General features: G+C 43.5%; 1 protein-coding gene across 5 annotated transcripts in view; it reads left to right on the forward strand.

Moving 5' to 3' along the window:
- Positions 1 to 16,714, forward strand: part of LOC111951074 (neurexin-1-beta-like) — a 146,156-nt gene that overhangs the window by 101,937 nt on the left and 27,505 nt on the right. For all 5 annotated transcript variants that reach the window (XM_023969072.3, XM_023969071.3, XM_023969074.3 and 2 more), the window contains one exon: positions 3,344 to 3,525. In XM_023969072.3, coding sequence (XP_023824840.1) covers positions 3,344 to 3,525 — 182 coding nt within the window. The remainder of the gene's footprint in view (positions 1 to 3,343; positions 3,526 to 16,714) is intronic.

Genomic DNA, 16,714 nt, shown 5'->3' on the forward strand with positions numbered 1-16,714 from the left:
TTCCTGCTTTAGTTTTTGCTTGTAAGCAGGAATCAGGAGGATAGAATTATGATCAGATTTGCCAAATGGTGGGTGCTTTGTACGCATCTCTGTGTGTGGAGTAAATGTGATCTAGAGTTTTTTTTCCCCCTCTGGTTGCACATTTAACATGCGGGTAGAAATGAGGTAAAACGGATTTAAGTTTCCCTGCATTAAAGTCCCYGGCCACTAGGAGCGCCGCCTCTGGATGAGCGTTTTCTTGTTTGCTTATGGCCTTATACAGCTCATTGAGTGCGGTCTTAGTGCCAGCATCGGTTTGTGGTGGTAAATAGACAGCTACAAAGAATATAGATTAAAACTCTCTTGGGAAATAGTGTGGTCGACAGCTTATCAGGAGATACTCTACCTCAGGCGAGCAAAACCTCGAGACTTCATTCGATTTCGTGCAACAGCTGTTGTTTGCAAATATACATAGAGTGTCACCCCTTGTCTTACCAAATGCCGATACAGCGTAAAACCCGCCAGCTGTATGTAATTCATGTCGTCGGTCAGACACGACTCGGTGAAACATGACAGTTTTTAATGTCCCGTTGGTAGGATTATACGTGATCGTAGTTTGTCTATTTTATTATCCAATGATTGTACATTGGCTAATAGGACCGATGGTAAAGCCAGATTACCCACTCGCCGTCGGATTCTTACAAGGCACCCGACCTTCGTCCCCGATATCTCTGTCTCTTTCTCCTGCGAATGACGGGGATGAGGGCCTTATCGGGTGTCTGAAGTAAATCCTTCGCGTCCGACTCGTTAAAGAAAAAATCTTGGTCCAGTACGAGGTGAGTAATCGCTGTCCARATATCTAGACGCTCTTTTCGGTCATAAGAGACAGTGGCAGAAACATTATGTACAAAATAAGTTACAAATAACGCMAAAAAAATATACACACAATAGCACAATTGGTTAGGGGACCGTAAAACGGCAKCCATCTCCTCCGGCATCATTATAAAGTAGATTTAGTTATCATATTAAAAACTGCAAACATTTGTCTCCACCGTATGGCAAAATGTGTAGAATTGCAGGACATTTGCTCTAAAACTTCACATTTTTTCTCCCTTCCCCATGACAAAATGAGTAAAATTGCATGAAATGAGTTATAAAATTGCTAAATCTTCCCTCTGCTCCATAGCAAAATGTGTAGAATTGCAGCAAACTTACTTTAAAATGGCAACATGTTCTCTACGCCCCATGGCGTAATGTAATGTGCAAAATTGCAGGGTGTATGGATGTGGGTATGCAGACCCACGAGCCACTGCAGCCCCTCATGATGAGTTCCAATTTTTTATGGCCACCATCCCCATCAAAGTTGCCCATCCCTGATCTAAGACAAAACCACGACCCAGAATGAGGTTAGATCATTGAAAGTACTCACGTGAAACTGCAAATCATTCAACCACCACTACAGCTCATATTGGAAAAATGTACAACCTGAATGCAATTTTCTTATTGCTCACCATATTTGTTGTGTGATATACTCTCGTGTACAAGTATAATGCAAGTCATTTCACACTGGATTTTTTTTTTTAACCCATCAACCCACCCAATTTTCCAACCCATCCAGGGTTACAAAACTAGAATATAGGCAAGACCATCATGCCCTTCCTAAGAGAGGTCATCGTCACCCCTGCCCACTGTGACTTAATGGGTGAGCCCGGTGTGCCATGTGAGCTGTGGTTGTCACTGTTTCATCACATGCAGTACTGGCAACAACTTATCAGGTTCCAGGAGAGCAGGTGTGCTGCCATCCAAAAGCTGCTCTGCCTGTGAGACTGGTTGCCAGATCATTCCCCTCATCTCCTCTCTTATCTCATGTAGAGGCCCACAGGCGCCAGGACGACAGGGGGCACAGACCTGCCAACCTCCGGTGCCCTGGAGGTGGAATAATCMCTCATACCTGAGATATGACTTGTCAACCTTCTGATCAAGCTAATTGAAACCGTAGAAAATATTTGGATGATATGATAACCAGGTTATGTTTGGTCAACAGTGGATAAACTGAGATTAGCTTGTTGTTATAAATGTGAAGCTGATTGTACGTATGTGACTCATTAAGTGATTCATAGCTTGACATTGGTATTCAGTGTGATTCATAGTGAACTCCCATACGTTTACATAAATTATTAATCTCAGGTTATATGAATAGATTTCTATGAAAKATTATATTCTTCTCAGTTCCACCTTACAGGGAAGTGGGAGATCAAGTTAAAATAATATGGCAGATGTTCTGATTAGTTACAGAAACCCCCCAAATGCAAAGTGTTAACTCCCTGGGCAGGGCAAGGCATACTACTGCAGCGTACTGCAACCCGATAGTCTTGTGTTTACAGTTCTGCTGGCATGTTTAGACATAGTGGCACCTCAACCACTCTGCAGTACTGGCAGGTTTACACAATCTAATGCACAATCTAATTGTCACGCCCTGACCTTAGAGATCCTTATTATTCTCWATGTTTKGTTAGGTCAGGGTGTGACTCGGGTGRGAAAGTCTATGTTTTCTATTTCTTTGTTTTTGGCCGAGTGTGGTTCCCAATCAGAGGCAGCTGTCTATCGTTGTCTCTCGTTGTCTCTGATTGGGGATCATATATAAGTTGTCATTTTGGGTTTTGTGGGATCTTGTTTTCTGTTTAGTGTCTGTGCCTGACAGAACTGTTCGCTTTWGTTTTTTTGTCTTTGTTATTTTGTTTTGGTGTCTTCAATAAAAAGATGATGTATGCCTACCACGCTGCGCCTTGGTCCACTCTTCCTTCTACCACCAACGAGAGCAGTTACACTAATCAATGACAGCTCAACTCACGACCTCTCATGGTAGTGGTACTGCAGGTGTGGTGCAAGTTCTGTGCGRTAGTGTTCAAACAGGACATTATCAGCACAATCAAATCACAAGTGCATTCGAAAATTCGGTGAGATTTGTGTAATTATAGGCGGTGTCTGTTTTAGTGTTCATACTCCGCTGTGAACTTGAAAACTGACAGTGTGGCATAACTTACGGGAATAATGTTTGCTATGACATGTTGTTTCTGCTGAGAGAATAATAGGTTGTGTTAGGGAATGAGCTGTCACAGTCATGTACTTGGCAAGAAAATAGGCATCTAAATTTGGCATGAGTGGTACTGAGGAACAATCTCAGTAAAGATAGCAAGGTCTGCTGGGAACAAAAAAAATATATACAAGATTCTGAAAGTGATGGAACACTCTCTAACACCTTATCTCTTTAATAATGTCTCCCCCTTCTCCCTCTCTCTCAATTTCCTCTCCCTTTCCCTCAGTCTCTTACTAATACTTTTGTTTGTCTYCATTTTTCCCTCAGCTGGGACCACATATATCTTTGGGAGAGGAGGGGCCCTCATCACGTACACCTGGGCCCCCAACGAGCGGCCGAGCACCAGAGCAGACCGGCTAGCTGTGGGCTTCAGTACTCAGCAGAAAGACGCCATCTTGGTCCGAGTGGAGAGCACCAGCGGACTGGGAGACTACCTGCAGCTACACATAGTGAGAACGGGATGGGGGGGAGGGGGGCTAAGAGCACTGTCTGTAGTACTGTGCGGTTAGGGTAGAGGATGAGGGTCCCCTTTTTTATGAAGAGGATGGGCAACCGGCGACCCGCGGGCCGCATCAATTTCCAAAAACGGAATAATGTTTTTTWAAAGTTTTTTTTAATGTGTGAACTCAGTCGGGGTCTCAACTGACTGTTGAGATTTAGAATAGTAGAATGCACAGATGCGATTTCGAAATGTGTTTGTGCATCAACAGTTTTTCTCTTGTTATATCAGTCATTGACAGTCAATCAATTAGCCCATGTCAGCTAACATTTTTTTTTACCCCCATTGATTTTGTTAGTGACTCTCACTCAGATATCATATATTAAAACATTTATATCCACCCTATGGCAAAATGTGCAGAATTGCAGGAAATGTGTTTTAAAACTGCAACATTTTCTCTGCGCCCCATGGGAAAATGTGTAGAATTGCAGAAAATGAACTCTAAAACGTCAATTTCTTCTCTCCACTCAAATTTCACTTAGTGCCCCCAAAAGGTTAGGGCGGCTCTGACTGTGTGGGGTATAGATGTGGGGACACAGAGCAGCGAGCCAATGTGTCCCCTCATGAGTTCTGATTTTGTGTGACTCTCATCTCCATCAAAGTGTCCCATCCATAGTTTTGAACCAAGGCTTGGAATGAGCTGATATCCTGAGGTTCACTGTGTGGAAACAGAATCCTGAAAATGCTCCTTGCTGGAGATTCGGAGGACTAATTAAGGTACTTAGAAAGACTGTTAATTGATCAAATGTGTGTCAATTTCCATAGAAAAAGACATATGGCACCTATTTCTCATGATATCTATGATTTGTGCCAGAAAAGTATTTACCATCATGCATCTGGATTGGCAGGGGAGAAATAACACCGGTGTTTGCTCATTAAAACAGCAGAGGGCAGAGATTGTAACGGCAGTACGTCACGCTGTGAAATGCTCTGGCTCATTAAACTATTTCGTCTAAATGAATTATTAATTCCATTTGAACCATTTGACTTTCACAGTGCACRTTTGCAATGTCACCCTATCTGTTCAACACTAGGATACCAGAAGCTTGGCAAAACAATAGCGGAGTGTGTGCAATTTTCTAAAKAAGCCTTTAAGTCAGGTGTAATATGTCCCTGTTTGAGTCCGAGCCCAAACATAGCTGACCCAGATGGTGGTAAAGGGTAAGAGTAGCTTGTTCCCCAGGGGTACTGCGTGTTTGTTTCTACAACACTGCTGTTTACARTTATACTGTTGATTTTCGAGTCAACGCCAGCATTGTCACTGTAGACTATGAACAGTGTGTGTTAAGGACTCTGCAGTGGATTAATGAAATTCAGACTATTTGAAACAGCATTTGTATAGATCCTTTTTTGGCTTATTGCTTATTGCCTTGTATTGTTTATTTGTTACCTATAAAGAGMCAGAGATGGTATGAGCTTGAGAGAGATCGTAAAACTCCCTTATAGATTACATTCCCAGGTTATTCAACAAAACGTCATAGCTTCATTCTGAGGAAGAAGGGAATCATGTCAATTCATGATTAGTGCTCGATCAAAGCTGTGTCTAATATAGCATGATGGCCTCCATAGCAATTTAGCCTCTCGTCATTGTTGTCCCTCATGGAAAGGGTTTCTGCCGTAACTAAATAACCAACAACAACATCTAATCCAATTGGTCATGGATGTGATAGCGTTCAGGAGGTGCAGGAGCAGCACTGTGTTGAGCTATAAGCTATTGGCTTCAAGTTATCCCCCTCTCAGAGAGAGAGAGCACTGGATGATAGGATGAATGCAAGTAACAGAATATATGATATGCAGCATGTCTCGTCTTTCCTCCTGTACTTAACTTGCTGCAGTTTAGGCGCCACAGGCGGGTTTCCCCATTGTAAGCCATTAGTCACACAGCCACAGAGTCTAGGGTTGGATCCACAAGGGTCTGCAGGCGAGGACTGCTGGACTGATGGAGGGTGTGTGTGTGTGGTGTGGTGTGTGTGTGTGTGTGTGTGTGTGTGTGTTGGTGTGTGTGTGTGTGTGTGTGTGTGTGTTGTGTGTGTGTGTGTGTGTGTGTGTGTGTGTGTGTGTGTGTGTGGCGGGTGTGTGTGTGTGTAAGCGGGTGTGTTGTGTTGTAGCGGGTGTGTGTGCAGTGGTGCTGTCTGAGTGGAGGCCTCATCTGAGTTTGTGTGTGAGGAGTGTATTGATTATTCCCAGCGAAGGGTTGGGTGATTCATTTGCTGACATACAGTAGGCTGTGGTTAGTCACAGAGCAAAGAGTTGCCACCTGGTATCCCCTTGGCTGATGAAGCAGCAGTCGGGCTCAGAGCCCTCTCTGTCAGGATGAGCATGATGAATGAAAGGAGTACGATGGCCATTTGGGTGTGATTGGAACTTCCTACTGAAAAGCTGCATATTACACTTTCCAAGTTACAGTATTTCCTTCATAACATTTTTCATGACATCACAAAATAACAAACAAAATGACATAGGTGTTCTATAGATCACCTCTGACCATTCCCCACATTCTATGTTAGTGTCAAGGCTCAGGAGATACCCAGATGCAGACAGTTTCAAAGTAACAAAAGTTTATTACTCGAACAGGCGGGCAGGCAAATGACAGGTCATGGGCAGGCAGAGGTCAGTAATCCAGGGTGGCATGGCAAGGTGCGGAACGACAGGCAGGCTCAGKGTCAGGGCAGGCAGAATGGTCAAAACCGGGAAAGCTAGAAATCAGGAACTAGAGACAGACAGGAGCACGGGAAAARAACACTGGTATGCTTGACGAAACAAAACTAACTGGCAACAGAGAACACGGGTATAATTACACTGGGGATAATGGYAAAGATGGGCGACATGTGGAGGGGGTGGAGACGAGCACAAAGACAGGTGAACCAGATCAGGGTGTGACAGTTAGACATATTGTTCCAGTATTCACTTTTGAAAGTGTTAGAGTTTCGGGCTGGAAAATTATCTTGGAAACAAAGGACATTCCTTTGCTGAATATTGGATAGGGAGACCTGAATCTTCTCCCCTTGATTTATGACAGGCCATGAGTTTTTAATCCCGTCTAGTTCTTTCCTCCCCCCCTCTGCGCGTGCGAGAGGGTCTGAGTGAAGTTATTCATTGCAAACCTGATCCGACCTATTTGGATTCTCGTGGACAGTCCCYCTCTGGTGGATTCAATCTTGGAAGGATTCTGTAACTCATCCACAAGAATGACCACGGGATGTCCTGGTTTGTGAATCATCGTGACAGTCTCTCTCTGGTGGTTTAACCTGGTAAGATTTCACAAGCTGCAGACCCCAACAAGAATGGCCATGGGATGTCCTGGTTGTCGATCGTCGTTCCAGACCCGTCGTCCGGTTGTCCAGGCTGGTGGATCTAGGAAGTAACTTAGACAGACATTAATAACGCACAACGCTCATTTAATACATCATTACATTTCTTCCCCAAATGAGCGGCGTTGTTGCCCTAAGTGATGGTTGTATGGGAACTTGTTTGTGGCGGTATCACTTCTTAAGTGTCAAAGAAAAGAATAAAAGCACAAACAAAAAAATATACAAAATATAGTTACCACACCTTAATCATCTAATTGGACTCTATTCTATATACTTCTACGGTGTTGGCAAATTACTCTATCATGCCATTTTGTCAAATGTCATATCTAGGGCGATCCTACWTAGCAGTGTGTTGTTTAGGGAACTATCCTAAGTAGCTAACTACATGATAAGGCTACAGCTGTAATGCACTAGCTTCGGAAAGTCTAMAGGGGTGACCTATGGACCTCTGGTGCGAAACGGATGACTAATGTAGCTGTAGAGCCAAAGGGCTTCAGGGTTTATTTTCAACTTTACCAAGGCTGGTATTTTGCTTGGACTCTTAAGTGATCCTAGTATAAATCCTCATTAAATGTTCCGTTGTGCATGTGCGTTTATGCTCGCACAAACACACATGGCCAGCGCAAGAAAACCAAGTACACCGGTAGGCTGCAACCTGGGCAGATTGAGTCTGACGTCATCAGATCATTTCCATGTCAATGTCCTTGTGTCAGTAGGAATCGGTGCCGACCTCAAGCCATATGCCAAGGGGCCCTGTAGTGGTTTTACTACAAGTCAATGTGTCTTACACCATTGTAGTGGCGATAGGTATGACTTTCATAGCCATGTTATCCACGGAGGAGCTAACCTCACGACGGAAGTACTCTACTAGCACTGAACCAGTCGTATGCGGTGTGATCATGGTTCATGACTTCTAATAACTTTCCTCCTGAATGGAGGGTTCTTTTTATTAGCGGCATGTGTGTTAACCATCAGAAGACTGTTTTGGAGATTCCCTTTTACGTGTTGCAATCTGAGTGACTACTAACTCATCTGTCGCTGTTATCAAGGGCAATTCGACTTGTTAGGTCTCTAACCTTCTTACTGACTGAGGCTGGACTGACTGTTGATGGCATTGGTACTGGTACCCAAAGGGGACCAGCTATCCTACCGATTTATTCCGTAATGTTATCCTACCGGAACACATGATTAGAGAATTTTACTAGTTGCATTGTAGTTGAGACTACGCATGGCAAGGAATGATTTATTTTTTGGGGGGGTGGAAAGTCCACTGGACTTCTTTTACGACCAGTGTGGGACACCTCAGTGATATCTCAAGATGTATTCAAAGGTTATCCCCGTCGAGGGGCTCGTCCGCCCATCACTGTTCTCGTGGGGAAGTTTACAACTTGATTTGTTTCCTGATCGGGCGGCCTCGTGCGGCCCCCCCCCCCCGCTTTCTGTTGCTCACTCACAGAGACTGCTGGCTGAAAATCATGAAGATAATAGTCTATCAGGTTTTCTGATTGAATGTGACGAGATATCGTAATATCTGCTTGAGCGGTATCGAAACGTCTTTTTCCCAAGGGATCCTGTCAACAGATACTCCTCATGGATGACTGTGTTGCAGCCARCGTTAGGAGAAGACAGTGTGGTCAGTGGAGAATGGCATGGTTACTTGTGACCACAATTGGTTGTTTTTCCAATCCATCAGTGTGTCCYGAGTAGCAGGTGTTCAGTTTCGAGGCTGGTATTTTATTWGATTTATTTCACCTTTATTTAACCAGGTAGGCCAGTTGAAAACAAGTTCTCATTTACAACTGCGACCTGGCCAAGATAAAGCGAAGCAGTGCGACAAAAACARCGACACAGAGTTACACATGGGACAAAGAAACGTACAGTCAATAACACAATAGAAAAAYCGGTGTACAGTGTGTGCAAATGAAGTAAGGAGGTAAGGCAATAAATAGGCCAATAGTGGCGAAGTAATTACAATTCAGCAACAGACAATTGCGAAACRTACAATTTAGCAACATGCACAGGATGAACAAGCCATATGATTTGGAAGTGTTGTTCCAGCACGAGTCGCGTTGGGAGAGGCGAGGTAGTCTGAGTGAAACCTCGAAGTTGAGTGTCGCATCGTTCCGTTTTTAACCAACGTTTAGCTGGGAACACAGCYCTTTTGAGATCATTGAACAATGTTTGAGAGACGAGCGATTATTGTAGAGCCTGAATCAATTAGCGCATCACAGTTTATTAAGCAGTCTTCCAGGACTGTTTCCAGGTAGCGACTTTCAGAGTTGCGTTTTGCGCTCATATTCCCCACAAAGTGTAGTGATTGTTCGCAACGGCGTGACGTGTCATTCGTGTTCATGGTGAAAACACATCGACTTATCAGAGTTTGAGTGTAATTGGCTACTGTGATGTGGTTTACCTTGTGCGTCACAACATTTGTATTTGGGTCTATAGTCAAAGTCCGTGGGCTTGTTTCTTGATCGATAGGGTTTAGAGTGGATAGGGTTTAGAGTGGATAGGGTTTAGAGTGGATAGGGTTTAGAGTGGATAGGGTTTAGAGTGGATAGGGTTTAGAGTGGATAGGGTTTAGAGTGGATAGGGTTTAGAGTGAGAACGGGGGTAATTTGATCGTTAATGTCCTCGCTAATAGTGTTAATTTGGGCTGACTTATTCTCCTGGCAAATTCCACGCCTAGTCATGGTGACTTATCTTTTTCCTCTTTCTCAAATTTTGGGCGCTTTTGTACTTCTCTTAGCATAACTTCTAGAGAGCATCGGTTTACGTTTTGATTGTCATTGAACCCTTTGTTACTCTTGTGTGGGTTGGGTGCAGGAACGTAGCGACCAGGTTGATTGTATCGGTATTCGCTTCGCTGGTGACGTTCTTTATAGTTATTTTGACCGCGGTGGTTATTGGTATCATGGTAGATACCATTGTTGTGCTTCATCTCTCACCGCTCCTATCCCCGATGACGCACCCTCTCACTGGAGGGAGTGTTATTTTGGAGGGCATCTGTCGCTTGTGGCATTGGGATCTAACATTCTCAGCCATTCTGCATAGTTTGGGTTTGCGTCGCTGCTGAGGTCAGCGATCAATCTGTCTGTGGGTTCACGGAGCAGGGGAATGGGGGKGCACCCCCTCTGATAGCTTGCTATCTGGGAATTAAACTTTAATTAACCTGAAAGCGTCGCTGTATCTAGGTTAAGATTGACTAGTTTAAAATGCCTCATTGGTTGGAACAAATTAATTTGGTCCTTATCCGAATTAGCAACCTGGTAAAAAGGTTTGTTTGGCAATTTAACTTCCTTGATAAATCGAATGAGACAACGATATCCAATCAGTAGAGATTGGTTGGATAGTGTAAAGTTTAACCAGTGGTTATAGATGTGAGAAGACATTTTGCCCTCACATTGGATTGCTGCAGATTCTGAAAAATTGCTGCTGATTCTTCACCACAAGGGGTCCCTTACCCCTGAAAGCTGAAATCACCCGGGATTCCAGCAAAGGCGGGACTTCCGTCAACCAATGCGTGGGATTTTCCGCTGTAAACAAAGGAGAATGACTTTTCTCTGTTTGTTAGCTTAGCTTCTAATGCAAATCTAGCCGTTACTMAGCGCGAGAGACAGAGAGACAATAACCAAACAAATATATCTTCTCAAATTTAATCGGCTGACCYGTATGTCTTAGCTCTGGAAATTAATAATTCACCCTACACGATCTGACCCTTTGTCAGGTATACAACACCGGAGTCAATCTCTCCCTGCTAACTGGGTTGCATGTGCAGGAAGCACACACCACTCAATGACAATCMTGCCTACTGCTCTTTTGGGTATAATGTAAATTGCTACACAGTTCCTGTAGACTGAATTCAACAGTAGGGCCTAATTTTGTCTTAGATGCCTCACATGGGGCACCAATATGTCATGACTTGACTTTAACATCAATCTGAAGACTGTTATTTATCTAATTACCTAACTATGTTTAATTGTTGACCGATTAAATGAATCATGTAACCATTAGCATCTGGGGCACCACGAGAGCGGTTCTTTAAAGAGTTACCATCTCCTGAATTAAACTCTAAAATGTCTTTACCTATCACATCTATAAACAGTCAACTTATTAATCGTAACCTCGTATCATATCATCAGTCTGAACAGTCGTAACCTCCTTTTATCTTAAAAAAAACAGAGCCTTACTTATTATTCAGTACTACACAAATGAGTTAAATGTTTTATTTACTAGCTAATTAAATAATAAACCTATACACTTAAYACGTKAAAAACAGGTCCCTAGCAGAATGACAACAACGTGGCTGCTTGTTACAAAAGACATGAAGCGGGAGGGAGAGAAGGCTACATGGACACTTAACATTGGTACTCTCAGAAACTGCTCTCACTGACACTAACCATATACTTTGCACACGAACCGCCGCCCGCTTTGAGTAAGAAATCATGAATGTATTTCCGTGAAATGCTTTTGTTCCCCGGATCTCTCTCGGGGGACAGGGTCCAACAAGTCTTCTACTGTTGTTCTTCTCTGTAGTCGTCCGGTATCCGGTGACTTGTCGTGTAGTCAGAACTACAGAGTTTATTTTCCTCCCATTTCCTTCTTGAAGATGCTTGTKTGAAGATAGGCTAGCCAGGCGTGTCGATGGTTCCCAGTGGGGTGATGAGAGTAGCATAATACGATGGTTTGAGCAGAGTAGTATAATGGTCCTCCTTAAATTAGCTTTTGAAGATACTTTACTTAGGTGAGCTAATCAGCCACACCAGTGATTGTCCGGGAGGTGAGTTCAAACCACTTTAAACGTGCAGCTGCAGCTTGACGCTTTTCTGGTCTGCTGTGTTAATTTCTTTACTCATCATTTACACAGTTTGTTAGAACTGSACAGTCATGACAACGTATTGCGTAGACCTGATGTACCCATAATACTGTTGCATGGAGAGAGAAAAAATACAGATTTTGTGCTATTAAAAATCCAACTCGTGTGTAATGGAGCTGTTTAGCCCTTAGGGAGCAGGGGAGTTGGGACAGAGATAAATGTTGGGATTATTGGACATAGTGACATGTGCAAACAATCCCTCTTTGCCAAGCGATTTGTGGAACAAAAAGTTAAATGTCAAGCTAAAGGATCATTTGGTTTGATCAGTTGAGGACAGACAAAAAAAGCTTGGCTTATGAGAAAGTGAAGAGCTGGAACCCTTCCTAGAGTAAATTAGCTGAACCCAACTGACTGCTAGATTATTACTCAAATGAAATTACCCCCCCCCAGCTGTGGCCCATTATGGTACTTAGTTAGCATGCAGTGCTAAAGGCTAGTGATTTGGGATTGTTGGAAGGTTATGTCCATTTGCTGTTGTAGCCATCGAATTGACATTTACATTTACATTTACATTTACGAATTGACATATTTTTATCTTTATTATTTCGTTTAGCAGCTTGTTGTAAAGGTGTTGCTTAACTTAATTATCCAACAGGGTTGTTTGGCACATGAGAGATGGCGAGCCCTGGAGTTGGTGCATTAAGTGTCATACAAGTTGATCCACCATGTTGCACTTATCTTGGCCAGCTGCCCACCTTCCCCACGCCCAGTGGTGTAAAGTAACTAGTACTACTTAAGTAGTTTTCTGAGGTATCTCTACTTTAATACTTATATTTTTTTGACAGATTTTACTTTTGCTCCACTACATTCTTAAAGAAAATATAKAATTTTTTCCTCCATACATTTACTGGGTGACTTTTGCTTGAGTCATTTTCTATTAAGGTATCTTTACTTTTACTAAAGTATGACAGCTAACTACTTTATCCACCACGGCCCACGCCTCAATGAGCCTGGCCTCTCTACAGCAGCCAGCACTCTCTGCGCTCACTCTCTCTCAAAGTCATCTGCCCTGTCCATGGTGCTGAATGGGTGACAATGGCTGAGTCGCGTCAGCACTGTCCATGGTRCTGAATGGGCYACACTGGCAGAGTTGCGTTAGCACTGTCCATGGGGCTGAATGGGCTACACCGGCTGAGTCGTGTTAGCCCTGTCCATGGTGCTGAATGGGCTACACTGGATGAGACGCGTTAGCACTGTCTATGGTGCTGAATGGACAAGTTCCTGTCCGAATAGATCCCGGCATTGTAAGATCTGGCAGAAGTCTGCAATGTAGTCGGGCAGGAACTCAACCATAGACTGGCTGAGCCCTATGAGTGCTGTCCTTGGGGCTGAAAGTAACACTATTGTTGTTACAGAATCTTAGCTGTGTATCTCTTGGCTCTTTTTGAGTTGTCAGTTGTAGGGGCAGAAGGTAGCCTAGCGGTTAGAGCATTGGGCCAACCGAAAGGTCACTAGCTCGAATTCCTGAGCCTCAAGGTGAAAAATCTGTCGACATGCCCTCGAGCAAGGCACTTAAGCATAATTTGCTCCAGGGGCATTGTACTACTATAGCTGACCCAATAGTAGTACAGAGCATACACCGGATAGGTGCAGTGAACATACACCGGATGGCTGTATGAAATGGTGCAGTGAAATGCACCGGATAGGTGCATTTCACTGCACCTATCCTGTGTGTGTTAGAATAAACATGTTTGTTTTGTTTTGTATGTGGTCAACAAAATTTCCCTGATAAGAGGATTAGTAGAAATTCATATAGCCCTCATGGCCCAGTGCGAGTTCCAACCATTCAATAGCTTGTTAGTGAGGCAGATTGGTGAATGCAGGGTGCTGCTCCAACACTGAGCCTCCTGCCCACATCCGAGTATTTGTGCTACTGTGTCTGTGACTGKKGAGCAGCTGCCAAAGGCAGTGTTCCTCCTATGGGAAATCAGCTTTTTAGCAGTGTGTTGCCCTGGGACAGATGTGACATGATTAAAAGCAGAGGGAGGATCTATGACAAGGCGGTGCGAGGTGTAATAATTGACAACCACACCTGTTCCYGAAAGAGGGGACTCCAGCCATGAGGGAAGGCTTACTCTTTGAATCTATTACAAGTTGTGSGATGTTCAAATGATTGAATGTTTAGAGGGTAGTGCGTACGGCCCAGTACATCACTGGGGCCAAGCTTCCTGCCATCCAGGACCTCTATACCAGGCGGTGTCAGAGGAAGACCCTAAAAATGGTCAAAGACTCTAGCCACCCTAGTCATAGACTGTTCTCTCTGCTACTGCACAGCAAGTGTTACCAGAGCGCCAAGTCTAGGCCCAAAAGACTTCTTAACAGCTTCTACCCCCAAGCCATAAGACTGAACAGCTAATCAAATGGCTACCCAGACTATTTTCATTTCCCCCCCCCCCCCCCCTTTACACTGCTGCTACTCTCTGTTTATTATCTATGCATAGTCACTTTAACTCTACCTCCATGTATATATTACCTCAATTTCTTCAACTAACCGGTGCCCCTCCGTACGTTGACTCTGTACCGGTACACCCTATACACCCTCGTTATTGTTATTTTACTACTGCTCTTTAATTATTTGTTCATTTTATTTAGAGTTTTTTACTTATCTATTTTTTACTTAGAACTGCATTGTTGGTTAAGGGCTTGTTAGTAAGCATTTCACTGTAAGATTCTATTCAGCGTATGTGACAAATAAAATGTGATTTGATTTGAATGTGTTATCCAAGTGTGACCAAGATTTSAGTTGCATGGATCTCCACCATTTAAATGTCTCAACTCTCATTAACGTTTTTCTTCCTTAAATCTTTTTTTTTTATCCCATTATAGTCTTTTTAGCCTCTAAAATTGGTCGAAACTAGCCTGATTATATTGCTAARATCCACGTTGCAGTAGAAGCTATAAATATCTCCTTAAGACACACAGCACACCAAAATAGAGGCATTACCTGATGTTGAAATTGGACTTTTAGCTTTTTCATCTCCTGATGCCTCTGGAGGGAGGGTGACTTGCAGCCCATCACTTTCCATTTTAAACCGCACGACTGAATGGCTCTGTCTTTCTTTACCCACTTCATAGGATGATGTGTTAGTTGTTTCTGGTTTGTGGTGGTTTCTAGAAGAGATGAAGACCTGCACACTGTCGGAAATTAGGACAAATCTAGGCCTCCCGAGTGGCGCAGTGGTCTAAGGCACTGCATTGCAGTGCTAGATGTGCCACTAGAAATTCTGCGTTCGAGTCCAGGCTCTGTCGCAGCCGGCCRTGACCAGGAGACCCATGGGGCGGTGCACAATTGGCCCAGCGTTGTCYGGGTTAGGGAGGATTTGGTCGGCAGGGATGTCCTTGTCCCTTTGCGCACTAGCGACTCCTGTGGCAGGCCGGGCGCAGTGCATGCTGACATGGTCGCCAGGTGCACAGTGTTTCCTCTGACTTAACCCGGGCGGCTGGCATTGTGTCAAGAAGCAGTGCGGATTGGCTGGGTTGTGTTTCGGAGGATGCACGGCTCTCGACCTTCTCCTCTCCCGAGTCTGTACGGGAGTTKCAGCGATGAGACAAGACTGTAACTACCAATTAGATAACACAAAATTGTGGGSGGAAATATATTTTTAAAAATAAATAAAAGGAAATGAGGAAAAATCTCAAATGTAGGCTTAAATACAAAAAGTGAGATGATTTTTGTTGGGACATCATGATGCCCAAATCATGCGTTGTGCAGAAAAGTGCATAAATATTGTGGTGCTTTCTGCCATGTTAAACAAGATATACTGAAAAGATACAAATACACGTGGTTGCTGTTTATTTCTGCTCTTTTGTAGTGGACATGGTACAGTATGTCTTTGTTTACGTTAGCTGGCTTTAAAGTGCACCCTGCATGCTCTCATGTCGTCAGAGATAATGAAAACAAGATACAATTTGAAAATCGATGTCTTTACACGTGGAAGGTGGAAATAGCAACGCCCTCACCATGTGCAGCGATTCCTTCTATCACATATCAATATCACCGATCTCAGATATCTCAGTATTTTTATTTACATGGGCATCTATTTCCTGGTTCACAGTGCACAGATGCAGTCCCTTTTAGAGTGGGGGATAGAGAGGGATGAGGAGAAAAGGGAGAGAAAAAATGACTTTACTGTTCCCTAGGAACGGAAACCCTGTTCCCTGCAGTCCCATCACAGCAGCCCTGATGTCACGTGTGGTTCTGAGGAGCAGGTTGTAATAGGACAGGGCCTTGGGGTGACCTGGCAGAAAGGCACTATATGGGGTGGCATCCGACCGTCACATGGATCTTTGTCTCACAGCGGGATCTCAGCAGGGATCTTGTAACCGAGTCACGATTCATTCATTGGTCTCCATCTCCCATATTCATTGGAAAGAATAACAACATCTGTGACCCACCGTCTCTTTTCAGTCTTATGTTCCGACATTTGAAACGGTGTTTTGAACGTTGGATAAAAGTACAGACTCAGAGCTTCAAAATGGCATATCATACACTGTGGTTGCAGGAAACATGGGGAAGTAACGCCGCTTTAAAAGTTGATGAAYGTRTAATCCCATTTAGGAGAAAAAGGAACGCTAACATTGTGCCATTTTCACACTTACTCTACATTAATCCTTGGGAAACATATTTGGAAAATGAATACTTTCACCAAATTGCCAAAATGGATTCTCTGAACATTTATCTCAGAAAGTTACCCCATTAGGCAAACCATTTACAGTATTACATTGCCTGTTGTTGTATAATAAAGATAACCTTTCGCATTGAACAGCTACAGTCCTGTTCTTTATTTACTCATTCACACCCTCTAGAGCCTTAGACCCACCCATCTCTTAAAGGATTCACATTGGAACACGTGAATGTGGCCATGTGATAAAGCAGTGAGATAGAGCTTTAAAAAGAAACGAAGAAAAGAGTTCAATAATAAAATACTTCGTTAACTTAAGTGCTAAAGGTA

The sequence above is a fragment of the Salvelinus sp. IW2-2015 genome, linkage group LG23 (genome assembly GCF_002910315.2).
Source record: "Salvelinus sp. IW2-2015 linkage group LG23, ASM291031v2, whole genome shotgun sequence".
Lineage (NCBI taxonomy): Eukaryota > Metazoa > Chordata > Actinopteri > Salmoniformes > Salmonidae > Salvelinus > Salvelinus sp. IW2-2015.